The sequence below is a fragment of the Pongo abelii genome, chromosome 3 (genome assembly GCF_028885655.2).
Source record: "Pongo abelii isolate AG06213 chromosome 3, NHGRI_mPonAbe1-v2.0_pri, whole genome shotgun sequence".
In the NCBI taxonomy this organism is placed as follows: Eukaryota; Metazoa; Chordata; class Mammalia; order Primates; family Hominidae; genus Pongo; species Pongo abelii.
In genome coordinates, this window is record NC_071988.2 from 116618992 (window position 1) to 116637140 (window position 18149).

At 43.2% G+C, this 18149-nt stretch overlaps 1 protein-coding gene across 2 annotated transcripts in view; it reads right to left on the reverse strand.

The window, feature by feature from the left end:
* The window catches only part of UNC5C (unc-5 netrin receptor C), a 396935-nt gene that overhangs the window by 14104 nt on the left and 364682 nt on the right, over positions 1 to 18149 (reverse strand). For both annotated transcript variants that reach the window (XM_054554196.2, XM_009240201.4), the window contains 2 exons: positions 2384 to 2533; positions 242 to 406 (listed from right to left, as the gene is read on the reverse strand). In XM_054554196.2, the coding sequence (XP_054410171.1) occupies positions 242 to 406; positions 2384 to 2533 (315 nt within the window). The remainder of the gene's footprint in view (positions 1 to 241; positions 407 to 2383; positions 2534 to 18149) is intronic.

Here is an 18149-nt window from a genome sequence, read left to right on the forward strand (position 1 = left end):
TAAGACTTGTTTTTCAAAAAGGATCCCTTTTTATATATATATATATATATATATATATTTTTTTTTTTTTCTGCAGCTAGCTTCCCTTGCTCATTACAAATATTATTCTATTCACAAATAGGATCTATAGAAAGCTTTTGAGGACTTCCCATATGGGCTATGTTGAGATACCCTTTTAGCCCACACTCTCTTCCTGAGTGTCGCCCTCTCCCCTGATTTCAGACAGACAGGAGCCGCTTACCTCTGACACGGTGCAGTTGAGCTGGAAGATCTGCCCTTCTCCTTCCACCTGCCGCACACAGAGTTTGCAAACCAGCTCCACTGTGTTCAGGCTAAATCTTTCCAGAGTGAAGGTGCAGTGCAGGTTTCTTTGAGACCCACTCCAAACATGGTAAAATGGAATTTCCTAAAGGATATAAAAGTGTTAACCACAATTGAAGGACTAATACCAAAAATAACTCTCAGATGTTCTGCTGCTAGGTACTCTCAGTATCACACCTGTGGCCTCATTTAATCCTCACAACAGCCGTATGTTTAAGTACATCCTGGCCCCTTATCACATGAAAAACTTCAGGGCCAGAGAGGTTCAATAACTTACCCCAAATCACACAGCAAGTAAGTAGCAGGGTTGAGATTTGAACCTAAGGAGTCAGCCTCCAGAATCCATGCACCTAACCAGTCTGCCACATGTCTCTAATTTACAACAGGAGCCATTGTAAATGATTTAAAAAAAAAGAGTTTATACAATTCCCAAAATAAAACTTGCACACACCAGCCATTGCTCATTAATAGAATCCCTGTCATGACATTCTGGAGAAAAGCAAAGAAAGTCTAAAGGATGCTGCACTGATGCGGCTCCCTTTCATGCTTACATCCTCCTCTGCCCAGGACAGGGGAAGCCAAAACCCACTACAGTTGGAAACTTCAGACTCAATTAGCTGCCACAGAAAAGTTCTTGGAACCAAGCATCGAACAGGCTTTAATTTTCTAAAAGTCTAGACCACCTTACAGAGCCTATCCTAGAATTTGTTTTCAATAAAGGAAAGAAAAGGTTGCCACATAAAAAATGGGAGAGCATGGCAGTAAAAAGCAGTGGCTTTGGAGCCAAATCCAGTACAAATAAGAACCCCTTATTTCGCTTACTTGATAACCTGGGGAAAATTACTTAATCTTTCCATTGCTCGGTTTTCCTATCTGCAAAAGAGTAAACAAAGAGCTTCTCATTCATAGGTCTGCTGGGGTTAAATGAGATAAACCAATGTATGAAGAGAGTGTCCAGCAGATGGTAAGTATTCAGCCAGGCTTAGCTTTAACTAATATCATATTATCATTATCATTAAAATAGTGTTTTCTTATAACTGCATAAAGGAAATTACTTCTAAAACAGGGAGATTTATACTATTTTATGACAACTGCAACACAGAGGAAAGAAGAAAGCAAAGAAAGAGGTATACTGAGTAAGTCAGAAGCCTTCTGTCTCCATCAAGGACTGAGCTATGCATAGAGAGTCTGGCATGCAACCTCCGTCAAAGCTCATGATTGTTAACAAACCAGTAGGCTTGTTTCCCATAATTTATGTGTAGGAACTTGACCAATGAGAGTGAGTGAGAATGGAGCCAGAATGTCTTCCCTTCAGTCTTCCAGTATGTTCATTGACTTACATCAGGAAATAGCTACCAGTTCAGCGGCAATGCTGGGGTTTGGGTTGAATTTGCATAAGTATCAACATGGATTCACAGCTCTCTAAATATGTCTGCCGCTCCTAGGACGGCATATGAGGCTTGCAGTCCCATCAAAGTGGTTTTCTCAAGAGCTCAGGCTGACAGATGAAGGAGGGGAAAATTCCTTGAGGGTCTTGTGATTTTCCCCCAGGTATATACAAATGACACTTGGGACCAGTATTTTCTCGTCTGTTGTTTAATAATATCCTGATTGGGTTTTACTTTTATATGCTATTTCAGTTCTCCAAAGTAGGGCTCCCTCTCATTTTTCAATGTAAGGTTACTGGCCTAGGAAGGCTGAAGCCTAATTTGTGTCCCATGGAATAAAAATGTCCTTCTGTTTGTTTCTGTGAATGCATTTGAAGCTGTTTTTACCCATTGATATGAACATTTAGTATGAAAATTAATTGAAATGATGGATTTGGAAGCCTTTCATTTATTAAAACAATGATAGTACATTTATTTAAAGGAGGAATTTTTAAAAAGCATTCCCTCAAATATGTCTGTATTTCTCAAAAATCCTAAATAACCCCAAACTATTTTGGAGAAACAAGTAATGACATATGATTAATTTCAAGGAAGGGGATTTCCTATGTCTGTATAATTTTAGACCTCTTTCTTAGAGATGTCTCCAGACCTTTTGTTCGGCTTGGGAACCTTACCTGATATTTAGCCAGCAATTTGCTCTTCCAGAGGGAATGGGCGATATCGTGAATTGACAGGCGCAGGTTGTGGGTGCTGCCTTTAAAATGAAGAGCCTTAGGTTCTTCTAGGAGCTGTCCTCCCATCTGTCTCTCAAGATGTAAGATTTCCTATAATGACATGCCCCAAACCCAAAGCACGTTATTGAATTGCATCACTTCTGTCAGCTCTCTCATTGAATAAGTTTCTTTACTGCCTCCTGAATGGCAGACGGAACTTGTGCAACACCATGAACACCCACTTTTGCAGCCTTGAGACCCTCTAACTAAAACCCCTCCCATTTTGTATGGGACCAGACCCTAATAACAAACTATGTTTTGGCAGTCTACATCACACTGTTGGGGAGCAATTTCAGTACAGTTTGCCCTTTACCGACTGATGAGTGGAGTATTTAATCAAATATGGGGGAATAACATCAGAACTCAAAACCAGAGAACCGTAAATTAAAGAAAAAATAGGTAGAAATGTAGACAAACTGATAAAGTAGATTTTCAATTAACTTTTACAAAAAGGGACAAATAACTAGAAGAGATACTCATTCCTTGGACTTGATAAAACCAACCAACAAATAAAAAATTACAACCTGTTTTAGACATTTAGTTCAATCTCTTATAGTTTCTTCAAGTACAGAAATAAAAACATAAAAATTTTGCTTAAAATGATTTATTGCATAATTCCCAATTAATAAAATTAGAACCTGCTTTAGACATTTAGTTCAATCTCTTATAGTTTCTTCAAGTACAGAAATAAAAACATAAAAATTTTGCTTAAAATGATTTATTGCATAATTCCCAATTATTAAAAAAATTAGAATATGCTAATTATATATTCTATTAAAGGAAAATATTCTGATACAGATTAGGAAGGTTTTTAAACACCAAATATTGAACTAAACAGTTACTCCAATTACATTTTCAAAAGAATATTTCTCGAGAATTGTGGCTGATGAAAAAATTTGCTACATAATTTTCTTATACTATACAGATAACAACATAAAGACAGATTCTATATATACTTCCATTTCTCAGGCTATTTAATGGGAGTTAATGAAGCATTTCCAACTGCAGCTGTAATTATCCAAACAGCAGCAAACCATTAGTTATCAATGAACAAACTATCTTGGGTCTCCTCTGCTGTCTGAACCATCCCTATGCATGTTACTCCTCTCATGCCTTAAAAGTTTTAATGGTACAAATACATAGGAAATTTGTGACCCATTTTAAAATAAGGGTCCAGGAATATATGGATTTTAGAAAAAAATCAAAGCAAAATATTTTTTCTTTGGTGATATTTCAGTAGAAAGCAGGGAATTCAAGAACACAAGTGTTCATTCAGACTGTAACACGCATGGATTGGGTACCCACCAGGGTACCAAGCACAGGTGGGTCGCCGTGGAGGATTTCAGGCATGGGAACCAGATTGCCTCATATTCAGAAAAATGCATCCACCTTGCATTTGTTGAATGAATTCTAACCCATGCACTTGTAGAGCAGTAAGTGTGGTGGCTACCACCATCATTGATTACATGCAAACAGCTCATTTCAAGATGCTGCGTTAGTGGTTCTTAATATCTGTCATCTTTGGGTGAGGCAACTATTCTGAACCATGCAAGCTGCTCAAAGGTCCTATAAGGGGTAAAAAAATATTAGGATAATGTGGAATGTGGTTTCAGACAGGGCGTCCTCTAATTAGTATCTAATGGAAGAGATGAGATGCAGTAGCACACTGACGTAGACAAGTGTGTGGTCCAGCTGCCTGAGAGTATTGACCTGCTACTTAATGTTGCTGGCTGATGAGTAGCTATGGCTTGTGACAGGAGCCCGAGCAGTCAGCCAGCCCCCAGCCACAGTCAGCCAGACACCTTGACACATATGTTGTGTCATTGTCCCCCTAGTCTGCTGTGCCTGAGCTCAGCAGGCTCCGAGGGTCTCCCGTAGGCCATACAGACCCATCCAGCCCTGAGTCACACATGCTCCTCACAGAACGTGGCACACCCCACTCCATGACACCCCACTCCACGACAAGAATACAGCCATGTGGAAGTGGAGAAGAAGAAGAAAAGTGAGGGTTAATTGCAGTTTCTTCTGCTTCAGCAGGAAGGCATAATGAGCTTATGTTGATCATGTTTGGTGTCTAGTTAGCATAATAGAGAAAGCTGATGTTCCCAGTGAACCTGGCACCTGACAAATTCTAAAGCTAAAATGATGTTTGTTTATAAGCCATTAGAAGAAAAGAAACATAATTAGAAATCTTTGAGATTACAGTCATGCCAATCAATCAGTTCCAGCTTCTTTCCATATGCCCTAATTACCTCATCAAGACGTCTAAAGAGCAATCGATAGTAATTATCTGATTACTATAGATCTTCATTATGTCGAAATTATCTCCCTGGGATGTCTAAAAGAAGATGCATTGTATTCCAGGAGGTAATTGTACCCAACAATGTATAATCCACACCCCATTCCTACAATCAACATAGACTGCCAGAGGATATGAAGAGCATTATCAGTTTTCTTGCCAGGCAGGACATTGAAAAAAACCCAAACTGCCTATTGGCCATGACCTTGAAGTCAGGAAATCTGACACGGCAGTTTGAGTGCAAAGTCTTCATGGGAGTCAGCCCAAGAATCAGGCTCAGTTTTTTGTTTCTTCAGCAATGATTTCAAAAGTCACGGTAAAGTATTCTCCCTAGTGGGGAAAAAGTCTAGACTGGCTTGGAGGAGCCCTTTTTTGGACAGAAAGTACCAAGTGCCATTTTAAAGACAGTGGGGCCACAGAACACACTCCTTCCATAGTCTTAAGTTCGCCATTTCTCCATCACCCAGGAGTGACACAAAGTTTCAGCACAGAGCTGGAAGGAACCTGACTTTTTTCTCCCTTCCAATCGGACATAAACCCTGGGGAAAGACAAACTGCCCATCAGGACACACCCATGCTTAGAGCAGAGGCTATAAACATGTTTGCCAGAATAGTCTACCAGTCAAAACATTGAGCATGCATATTTATAAATTACATATCTATTATCAGTATGTTAATATATTGCATTATAAAATATACGTAAAATTTAAAAATACATAAGATCCCGTATTAATCTATCTTAGCATAAAGCTAAGTACTAATACTGTATTTTTTTTGGTCCCAGTGGTTCATTGGGTCTGGGGAGTGTAAACTCCATATTGGAGACTGCTGGCTCAGACAGCTTGTCCTTTCACTAGTACCTGGGGAAGAATTCAGCCCAGCAGTGAAGGATTCAGTAACCTTACCACACTTAAACTTAACACTCCTTCCCGCAAAGTGGCAACTGGTATCGTTGCACTAAAGATGTTCATGACATAGGAAAGCATAACAGAAAAAAGGAGAGGACAAAAATCATGGTGTGAGCTAAAGAGATCTCAATCAATCATCCAACAACTCCTGGGAAACGAGTATAATCTAAAACCACACAGGAACAGGAGCTGACTCGTTACATATGGCCAATCTCAAATAGAGTTTTGTGTCAGATGATAGAAGAAGCAAGCCCGCCCGAAAGGCTAATCAGGCTTTGTCTTGTGTTACCATTTTAAGTGTTATAATTTGAGATTTACTCCAGCAGATTCCACTTAAAAATATGCTACAAGTTGTACTTCACACTGCTTGATTTTCTGAATTCTTTGCACATGATCTCATTTTGGTTATTTATATGATACAGATATGTAAGAGGACAGAAAAATAACAAATATACAAATCAATAAGACATGGCTTTACAGTTCAATGTTTTCCTCTGCTTCCTCTTCCTGGGAACATTCATTCAACATCAGTGAGACACGTTAGGCTGCCAGGAACCACGTCAGGTCTGGAGCACACAGACAAGTAAGTCCCTGTCACTGCTTTAAACTGCTAATGGGCTAATGGTTCATGGGGGTTGGGGGGTGACCTGTAAACATGTAACCACAACACAGTGTGCTCAGCTCTAAAGCCACTTCCAGACAGGCTGCTTTTGAATCACAAAGGTTAGGATATTTCACACACCTTAAAAAAGAATATGAACAAAATATATTTAAGGTCAAAAGATTTGGGAAGACTTAAGAGAAATATCGTGACCCTGGAAAGAAATGCTATAGTAAGTATGTGGATCATCTGGCCTCTTTGTTCTCAGAAACCTGAATGTCAAGTTCCTTTGCAGAAGTTGTCCTTTCTACTGGCAGTTCCCCCACCTCAGTGGCCTAGTCTGGCTCTAGGTGAATCCACCTGTTGCTTTGATGAGCTTGCTTTGCTTCTGTGAGAAGGGAGACAGTTTCTGACTTCCTTTTATAGTTCTTTTTTTCAAAATATTTTTAGAGCCTTCTTTCTTGCTCTGTAGCCCAGGCTGGAGTGCAGTGGCGTGATCATAGCTCACTGCAGCCTCGACCTCTGTGCTCAAGCAGTCCTCCCACCTCAGCCTCCCAAGTAGCTGGGACTACAGGCTCATGCCACTGCACCTGGCTACTTTTAAAGCAATGGCAACAAAAGCCAAAACTGACAAATGGGATCTAATTAAACTAAAGAGCTTCTGCACAGCAAAAGGAACTACCATCAGAGTCAACAGGCAATCTACAGAATGGGAGAAAATTTTTGCAATCTACTTATCTGACAAAGGGCTAATATCCAGAATCTACAAAGAACTCAAACAAATTTACAAGAAAGAAACAACCCCATCAAAAAGTGGGGGAAGGATGTGAACAGACACTTCTCAAAAGAAGACATTTATGCAGCCAACAGACACATGAAAAAACGCTCATCATCACTGGCCATCAGAGAAATGCAAATCAAAACGACAATGAGATACCATCTCACACCAGTCAGAATGGTGATCATTAGAAAGTCAGGAAACAACAGGTGCTGGGGAGGATGTGGAGAAATAGGAAGACTTTTACGTTGTTGGTGGGACTGTAAACTAGTTCAGCCATTGTGGAAGACAGTGTGGTGATTCCTCAAGGATCTAGAACTGGAAATAACCATTTGACCCAGCCATTCCATTACTGGGTATATACCCAAAGGATTGTAAATCATGCTGCTATAAAGACATATGCACACATATGTTCATTGTTGCACTGTTCACAATAGTAAAGACTTGGAACCAACCCAAATGTCCATCAATGACAGACTGGATTAAGAAAATATGGCACATGTACACCATGGAATACTATGCAGCCATAAAAAGAATGAGCTCATGTCCTTTGTAGAGACATGGATGAAGCTGGAAACCATCATTCTCAGCAAACTATTGCAAGAACAAAAAACCAAACACTGCATGTTCTCACTCATAGGTGGGAATTGAACAATGAGAACACTAGGACACAGGAAGGGGAACATCACACACCGGGGCCTGTCATGGGGTGGGGGGAGGGGGGAGGGATAGCATTAGGAGATATACCTAATGTAAATGAAGAGTTAATGGGTGCAGCACATCAACATGGCACACGTATACATATGTAACAAACCTGCACGTTGTGCACATGTACCCTAGAACTTAGAGTATAATAATTTTTTTTTTTTTTTTTTTTGTAGGGACAGAGGCTTGCCTTGTTGCTCCTTGAACTCCTGCACTCAAGCGAACTTCCCACTTCAGCTTCCCGAAGTGCTGGGATTACAGGCATGAGCCACTGCACCCAGCCCCCTTTGTACAGTTCTATCTGCACCCCTCTAACTTTTCCTTGCAAAGACACCCTCAAGAGTAAGTCATCAATAAATGTGTCTGTAGCCCATGCACATCTACACATGCGAACCATCAGTCAGCAGAAGCAGGCCATCTGCCTCAGAGCCCAGCGTCCGCCAGGGATCTGAGCAGTCCTGTGGGAGGGCCTCTTGCCCCACTGCGGGCGCTGCCTCCAAAGCAGACTGGCCGGCCCAGAGTGAGGGCTGTATTGATTCAGGGAGCCTGTGAGGGATTGCTCCAAAGGCAGGGACAAGAGATTCCACAGTAGAAACAAGCAGCTTTCACAATAACCAATTAAACCAAGACATTATCCATGCCAAGCCATTAGCCTGGGCCACTTAAGAGCCACAATAAATCCAGGCTGTTTTAAAGGCTTGTGTGCACAAAGGAGGCACCTCTGGCCTGTACCCACAATGCTCCCAGGCTCTTAGATGAGAGGATCTCCCCTCGTTAAGGCCTGACAGAGAGGTTGGAGGGAGGATACATCTGCGAGCCAGGCCACTCCTCCACTCTGGTCTGTCCAGCCCCCGAGTTTCCCACTCTGCGTTATGTCCGGGTTAGATTTCATCTGCCTCATCTGCTTCTCTTGTTCTCTCTCTGCCTGTTCCTTCCATGCCTGGGCAAATTTCCATTAAGTTTCAGGCTCACAGCTATTGCTCACTGGGAGCCCCCAGGCAACAGAGTGGCATTTACTTGGATGCTTTGAAGTACATCTATAAGAGTATGACAAGTCTGCCCCCAGGGTCCAGGCTGAAGCTGGGTTACAGAGCCCTGCAAAGTGGTGATTTTGTGCCAAAAATTGTGAGGTGCTAGGGTCCCACAGCAGGTCTGGTGGGCTAGTGCTCTGGACCCTGGCTTTGTTGCCCACACCCTCTGCTCACCGTCCCCACCAACCCCACTTTGTGCTCACCCTCCTCCTCTATTCACCTTTCTCCTCTGCTCTCCCTCCTCCCCTGCTCACACTCCTCTCCTGCTCCCATGCTCACCTGCTCCTCTGTTCACCTCCTCCTCTGTTCACTCTCCTCCCCAATCACCTCCTCCCCTGCTCACCCTCCTTCCCTGCTCACCTCCTCCCTTTCTCACATCCTCCTCGGCTTACCCTCCTCCCCTGCTCACCTCTTCTGCCCACCTTCCTCCCTGCTCACCTTCTCCCCTGCTCACCTCTTCTGCTCACCTTTCTCCTCTGCTCACCCTCCTCCCATGCTCACCTCCTCCCCGCTCTCCCTCCTCCCTTTCTCACCTCCTCTGTTCACCCTTCCCCCCGCCCACCTCCTCTCCTGCTCACCCTCCTCCCCTGCTCACCTCTTCTGCTCACCTTCCTCCGCTGCTCACCTCCTCCCCTGCTCACCTCCCCCCTCCCCCCTGCTCCCCCTCCTCTTCTCCTCCCCCTCCTCCCCTGCTCACCTATTCTGCTCACCTTCCTCCCCTGCTCACCTCCTCCCCTCCTCCACTGCTAATCCTCCTCTCCTGCTCACCTCTTCTGTTCACCTTCCTCCTCTGCTCGCCCTCTTCCCCTGCTCACCTCCTCCTTTGCTCACCTTCCTCCCCTGCTCACTTCCTCCCCTCCTCCCCTGCTCACCTCCTCCCCTGCTCACCTCCTCTGTTCACCCTCCTCCCCTGCTCACCTCCTCTGTTCACCCTCCTCCCCTGCTCACCTCCTCCCCTGCTCACCCTACTTCTCTGCTCACCTCTTCCTCTGCTCACCCTTGCCTTGCATAACAACTTGTCCCTCTCTCACTCCAGTGCCCCAAAATTGCACCACCTTCTTCCTCAGGGCATGTGTTATGCCTTCCAGTTTTTCAAGGGGCAATTATGCTATTTGTGGATTATATGATCCATAGCTTCTTTCTCTTTCTCTCTGCCTCTCTCTTGTTTTCTCTCCAACTACTTTTCTGTCATTCTTTTCTTTCCCTTTTTAGAAACCATACAGGCTGCAGAAAGGATGAAAGAAATGATTAGAGTTAAGTCTCATATAACCCACTGAAATCACTCTTGAAGGGAAGGCTGGAAGGTGGTGAAATCCAGGCTGTGTTTCACTCTGCTAGCTTTCTTTATATTGTTTCTGGATGTTATTTCTCCAGGCAGTCTTCATGTTTGAGAGAAACACAGAACCATGCATTGGCTGGATTTACTGCTGCCATGAGGCCAGGCATCAGCAGCAGGAGCATGAGCAGGTGGAGGTAGCTACTGAGGGAAAGTCACGAGATCGCTACATGGAGAGGACAGCGCAGAAGGCAGGAAGCGAAGCAGCGGCCAGCCTTGCACTCTGGCTGTTTTTTGGTTTGGTTCGGCTTTCTGGCTCCTGGAGATAGAACCGCTTGTCCGTGCTGGAGCCGGCACAGGAGGCTGACTTGTACTGCAGCGGTGCCCCACCGTCACCTTGATTCTGGGACACAGACACAAAGAACAGACCAGCGAATGTGCAGCATGCCACTCATATGAAACTTCAAAAGGCCAGCCCTCAATGACTGTGCTGGCTGGTGTTTTAAAAAAATCACATCTACCATCAGATTTCATGGAACCTGCCTTTCTTCTGTTCGTTCTTTAATCCTGCGTCGAAAACCTGCCCTTGTCATTTGGGGCTGAGAAATCTGTGTCTTTGCGATGGTGGCTGTCACTGCTGTCTCTGTCACAGCTGTGGGGGCCTGCACTCTACTGAAGCAGAGGCCAAAAAGAGCGGCCTTCCTTCTCTCCTGTTCCCTGCCAGCTTTTCAGCGACACCGCTCTCAGCCCCCACGCTCTGTCCCCTCCTCTCCGGCTTGCAGGCCTCAGACTGCTGAGCCGGGCAGTGGAGAACATCTGACTGTCAGCCTGGCCTCTCCCACCTGCTCGGGTCGCCATCCCTGGCGCCTGGCCTGGCTTTGCTCCTTTCCCTTCCTGTGTTCACGCCAGGGTGCTCTGCTCTCCCCCTGAGTTTGTCCGCCTTACTTCTTCCCTAATAATAACAAGGCTGGACTCTGGTGCCCATCTGCAAACATCTCCCCGTCAAGTTGCTTCATTTCTAGGGCTCTGCCTGCTGTTCCCACAGCTGCTGTGGCCACGGATGCTTGGTCTGAGCTGCCACTTCCAGCCTGCACAGTCGAGGCAGTTTGTGACACTTTTAAAGCCAAATGCCAAGGGGTGGTGCTCAGGCAAGCAGCCTGTCACTTGTCTACCTCTGGACATGCTCTTAGGGCAACAGTTCTCTCTCACATCTGTGTATTAGGAACAGGACTTTGTAGGTTTTTCTAGGACTTTTGAAGTCATCTTGTGTTTCTTTTCTCCTGTTAACACATTATTTTTAAACTTCTATATTAGTTTTCTACTGTTGCCATAAGAAATCACCACTAACGTAGTGACTTAAAAAATAACACAAACTGATTATCTTACAGTTCTGGAGGGTGGGAGTCTAACACAGTTCTCGTTGAGTTAAAATCAAGGTGTGTCAGTGGGGCTGCCCTCCTTTCCAGAGCCCCAGGAGGAGAATCTGTACTGGGTCTTCTCCACCTTCCAGAGGTTTCTCACATTCTTTGGCTCATGGTCCCCTTCCGCTGTCTTCAAATCCAACAATGACAGATTTCTCTTGAGCTTTTTTCCACAGTCATATCCCTTTCTGACCATAGCTGGAAAAAGTTCTCCACCTTCAAAATCATGTAATTAGACTGGACTCACCCAGATGGTCCAGGATAGTCTTCTCAAATCACACAATCATATCTGCAAAGACTCTTTTGCCATGTAAGGTAAAATACTCACAGGTTTTGAATATTAACGTGTAAACATCCTTGGGTGGGGGCAGGGGTGTTATTCTGCATACCACAACTTCTGTTTTATTTCTGTCTCTCTTTCAAAAAGTAAGTTCAACATGGCAAGTCATTTCTAAGATAGATGATAGACCCGGGGCCAGATTTCATAAGATGATGATAAAATTGGGGTAAATTTAGAGGCACCAAAAAGATCCCTGTGACTAAATGTCTAACCAACCAGACTGCTACCAAACCTGAAATTCACCCCACAGTTAGATTCCAGTTAGATTTAATATCTTCCTTAAGCCATTATCTTCAAAATGCCACTGTAGTCTAAATGCCCACCTACGCATGGCGAACAGTGTCTGGTGTCTATTTTGTGCCAGGAGATTTAATAACTTTGATCTCCTTAGAGCTTCAAAGAGTCCTTGATGCAGACCAAATTACTGTCCTAAGAGGTCAAATTCAGTGACCAGGGCCACCGAGCTGATAAGTGGCAGAGCCAGTCACGGCAGCCAGCCTAACTCCAGCTTTCCTGCTGTACCACACTCCCGCTCATACACACAACAGCAATGATGCACTAGGAACCTTTAACACACGTTTGGTTGTTGGTCTCTAATACACATGTTGCACATGTGAATATATTAGTTTAACTCCAGAGGCCAGGATCCTGAACGTATACAGGTAAGGCTATTTTTGAGGTTGTTTGTGGGAACTATAAGAATAGGTATGGATACTAGGATAATTCCAGGGAAGATCAGCCTTAGAAGACCTAGAATAAGCAAGCGTGAGGAGTTCAGAGTTCGGTAAGGTCACAGCTTGCCATGGAGGAAATGCCAGGAGGACAGCAGTGAGAAAGGTGACAGGTAGCAGGATAAAAATATAACCACCTTCTCCCTGTAACAAGCCATGTCTGACTGTCCATGACTGTAGCCCAAGAACGTGAGCATCACACAATTCTCAACTAGACTGCTGCCAACCTCCTTTCTCTCTCTTCACCTTCCAGTGTTTCTTTCATTCTCTCTTCTCTTTTCACATAATACAGTCTTTCACAGAGTTACTTTATTACAGTTGGGATTAGGGCACATGAAATTTATCCAAGGAAGGTCTTCTCCATGCCCAATGAGTCCATCAAAAAAAAAAAAAAAAAGCCAGGTTATGTTAATACACACTATTTGGTTTATATCACACATATACATTTGTCAGAAATTCAACAAATACCATACACTGCCCATAATGTATGAAAATAACTCCTTTTTTAGGTTCTGAATCTCAGAGTTTAGTATAAAACCCTTTATTCCAAAAAGAGACTCTCATGTGTTGTACCCTTTGGATACGGGGACAGAAACAACTTATTTCCACATAGACGTATGTTTCTCACTAGGTGTTTTTAAACTTACTCCAAATATAACCTTGCTCTTGGTTAATTGCTGGTCTCTTTATACTAGGATTTAAGTCTTTGCAAATAATGAAAGGAAAACACCTTTTTCATTAATACCTGAAGACGGGGGAAAAAGAAAAGCTCTGATATACCAAACTCAACCTTTTCAATAGACTTGACCTCTCTATTTGAATTGATTCCAAACTATTCTCACAATTCTTAGCATTTTTATCCTTTTATGTGAACACAACTAGAGCATTGTTCCCAGTGGTCCTTCAAGCATATGCACACGAAAAAGCTCTCCTGAAAGGTATAAAATAATTCCACTCTTGCCCGTCAGCCTTGACTTTTGCTCTGGTAGTCACTGCCAACATGCTAATTCTGTATCAGTGCTTTCAAATTGCTAAACGCAGCTTTTAAGTTTCAGGTGACCATTTTTGCCCCAAGGCTTAACAAAACTCTGGAAAATTATTACAAAAGCTGCCAAGCTCAAAGAGGTGAATAGGGAGAAGAAAAAAATGCATCACAGTTGCTTAAGACTGAGTGTATTATCCATCCATATGGATAATATAAGAGTGTATTATCCATCCATATGAATATAAATAAATGTACAAATAGATATATTTATGTAATATATTATATATTTATATATTATATATGTAATTATATATCTATATTATATATTTATATATTATATATGTAATTATATATCTATATAATATATACTTATATAAATATATATTATATATTTATATATAATATATATTTACATATAATATAAATAAATGTATTATGTATCCACATGGATAATATAACCACATATAATAATAATAAAAAGTGATCATTCATATTCTTGAAATACACAGCTCTAGACATTGGGGCAGTCTTTTTGCAATAGCTCTCCTGGACTCATTCTCTGAGAATAAGTACTCCACTGGGCTTCTATCTCTGCTCTAGTCCAGCATTTCTGTGGATTTTTCTGCAATTTGTAAAGAATCCCCAGCACATAGCAGGTACTATATGAAAATACCAAATGCTGGTAAATGCAGCCTCAGGCATCATTTGCTATGCTGAAGATGGAGGTGGTCAGGAATTGGATTAAAGCACAAACAAGGAAGCAGAGATCCTTTTCATCAGAGTCAAACGAAGTGAGAAGAGGCTGAAGTAAAAGGTTTGGAGGGTAGAGGACCGCAGCTGGGGGAGCTTTCATTGAGTGGTTAGGTCACTGCTAGGCAAGATGCGGGCTTTAAAACAGCCAGGGACTTCCTGAGAGCAGAAGATACCTGGGAGAACTGTCATGGGAATCGGGTAAGTCAAGAGCTAAATAAAAGGATTACGGAGAAGCAGGGAAGGCATCCCTTAGAACAGGTATCTTGAGAGTATAATAGACCCAATCAGAAATGTATGATTTTTCATAGCAACTCATCAACCTGGAAGTAGAAGTAGTGGGCTTGTTCAGTGGAGGGTATCCTTGGTTATAAATTAGAAAAGCCTGCAGCAGCTCATAATGACGAGAGAGTTCAGTGTGGAAATGAGTTTGCTGCAGATACGGGTAAGAGCAGGGGAGGGTTTTTGGACTGGGAAACTGCAGCAGGTTGAGGGAGCCTCTCCTTTTTTTTTTAGAGATGGGGTCTCGCTCTGCCACCCAGGCTGGAGTGCTGTGGTGTGATCTCTGCTCACTGCAGCCTCCACCTCCCAGGTTCAAGCAACTGTCCCACCTCAGCCTCCTCAGTAGCTGGGATTATAGGGGCACACCAGCATGCCCAGCTAATTTTTACATTTTTAGTAGAGACGGGGTTTCACCATCTTGGCCAGGCTGGTCTTGAACTCCTGACCTTAGGTGATCCACCCGCCTTGGCCTCCCAAAGTGCTGGGATTACAGGCGTGAGTCACCGTGCCCGGTGAGGGAGCCTCTCCTTAAGAACAAAGGGTAGTTTCCACGCATCTTGTGGGAGACAGAGATGGAAGGTCAGATGGTTGTGGTCAGAAAGGGGGAGTTTGACAGGTGGAGATCTTGGCAGTGGAGCAGTTGCTAATGAAGATGAAATCCAGAGCACATCTATACCAGTGAATAGATAATGTAAGATGATGTGAAGGCTACTAGAATAAGTTTGGGCAGAGAGACTGTGATTTAAGTCATGACATTGAATTTGAGAGAATGATGGGAATAAAATGGATGGAAAGACAGACCACAAGGCAAGTACTGGTAGGGCAGGATCCACAGAGCTCTGTGCAAAGGAACTGAAGTGGGCATGAGTAGCAGCAGAACCATCCAGCCTGGGCAGTGAAGAGATGCCCCAGAAAGGGTCATGGGGTATGAGAAGTACTGGCACATTTCCTCTTGGCCTTGGGGTTTGTTAGGGGTACAGTCTTCGCTGGAGGCATTGTGAGGTGTTACCAGGAAGATCCACTGGCAGTTAATGAGAGCAGGTGGAGGAATGGGGAAGGGAATGACGTGAAGTTGTAGGAAAGTTTGTTCATAGTAGAATTAAAGTTCCAAAAAGATTTGGGAAAGTGTTTAGGATAATAGCTCTTAACTTTGGTGGCACAATAGAATAACCCAGGGAGTATTAAGAAAATAAAATGCCCCAATACCTAGACCCATTAGATCAGAACCTGTGGGAGTGAGACCCTGGAGTGGGTTTTTATAAAAGCTTCCACCTGCTTCCTCTGTGTGCTGAGAATTCCTGATTTTGGAAGAGCATGAGCGTGAGTCAGGATGGGAGCAGGCCTGAAGGAGGAGGAGGCCTTCGGGAGGGGTGTTGCAAGAGGAAGTATTTCTGGACAACAGGGGTTAGAGAAGTAGCGACATGGGAGAGAGTATGGTGGGAACATTAGCGGGGCGCCAAGAAGGCAGAGTTTTAGTAATAAAGGGCTTTTTGAGCTAATCAGCCCCAAATTTCCAATTCAAGCGTGGGTGTGAGGAAGAGATGGCGTGACTGAAATAATTGTCCATTCGGTATGTTGGAGAGGCCATTTACCTATAACTAGGATTTTGGTATTTCTGCATTATTAAAAGGCCATGAGGTGAAAGAAAGCCTCATCCATTATTCATGTTTGTTTCAGGCTAAGTGCTAGATCCCCAGATGCTGAGAATATATAAATGTCTATTTAGAAAGCATTGACCATGATACAAACTGCTCTTGAGTTGTTTTTGCTGCTTAAACCTGTTCATCACTCTTTCTCACTATTGACCATTTGCGTCTTGTGTTCACTAATTATAATAATCAGAATTATTTTTATAAAATATTCTATTTTTCCATGTATTTGTTGGGAAAACAAGGTGCCTGAGGAGAGAACTATGTGTGTGAATATAAAATATGTAAATCAAACACTTCAAATATGATGTAGGTCTTCTATGGTATGCTTTTGCAATGATTTTCTTGGAACTGTTGAAAAGATTTGCCTTAATCAGACCCCATGGCTCCCCTACAAATACCACTTTCCCTAATTTAAACCTAGCATGATTCCTAACCTGACAGTGCTTTGAATGTATCACATTTGCAAGGAATATAAAAGAAATAACCTTAAGCTTTACATTAGAGCTGTGTGTTCACAACTTTTATTCAATATCAGAAAATCTTACAGGCTCGACTATCAAAATTATATGCACTGACCCAGGAGGTCTCATCCCTTCCCCAAGACCATGCTGGTCAAATCTACCACGGTGAACAGATGATGGCAACAGGCTCCTAGCTCACCTTCCTGTTTCCACTCATGCCCTCTACAGTCTTTTCCCCTGGAGCCTGCTTCCCAGTGGACTTATCCTGGAATGCTCAGTGTTCATAACCAAGTACTACTCTCGGAACGGAAGCTCCAGATGGAAATACCCTGATATTCAGAAAAACTTTCTTTCCTTGGCTTCCTTGACTCATTTTTCTTCCATTTCTATTCCTAATCTGGCTGCTTATCCTTCTTTAGCTCCTTTGCTGGCTGCCCTTCCTCCGCCCTTGCAAAGCCAGGGCTTTCCTTGGTCCCCAGGCTCTAGGGTATAGGTCTTTAAGCAACTTCACTTAGGGGCAGAGCAGCCAGGCTGTAGCCAGTTGCCTGGGCATGAAGCCTGCTTTCTCCACTTAACAGCTGTGTAACCTAGGACGACTTACTTAAACTTTCTGTGCCTTGGATGATACATCTATAAAGTGGAGATAATGGTGCCTTATAGATAAAATGAAGATTAAATGAGTTAATATAAAATATTTAGAATTTTGCCAAACATATAGAAGCTCTCGGTAGTGTTGATTATTTTTATGATTATCTTCTCCCTCTACTCTCTTGATATTCTCCCTGACCACTGTGGATAACAATTATCAACATAATGTAGTTGGTTTCCGAATCGCTATTTCAAAATCTGCTCTCTGTTCAGAGAACCATATCCATATTTCTAACTGTGCCTTGGGCAACTTTTATACCTCTAATTCAGTATTCCAAAAGAAAAGGCACTGTCACTGTTATGGACTGATATCTGTGTCCCCCCAAATTCATGTATTGTAAACCTAACCCCCAGTGTGATAGTATTAGGAGGTGAGGCCTTTGGGAGGTGATTAGGTCATAAGGGTGGTGCCCTTAGGAATGGGATTCGTAGCCTTGTAAGAGAGATCCCAGAGAGCTCTCTCCCCAGCTCTCCACCACATGAGGACACAGCCAAATGTCAGCAGTTCCTCACCAGAGCCCACCCATGCTGGCACCTTGATCTCAGATTTTCAGCCTCCACACTGGAAGTCTGGGTTGGAACTGTGAGAAATAAACGTTTGTTGTTTAAGCCACCCAGTCCGTGGTACTTTGTCAGAGCTGCCCAAACTGTCTTAAGACAGGCACCATCTCTACACCCCAAGGCCTCCTGACCCCTGAGTTTGCTTCTATGACTTAGAGGCAGAAACTTGATCTTCTGCCCCATCCATTGAGCGCTCATCATGGGATTCTCGAAAGGCCACTTGAACAGGACTTTTTAG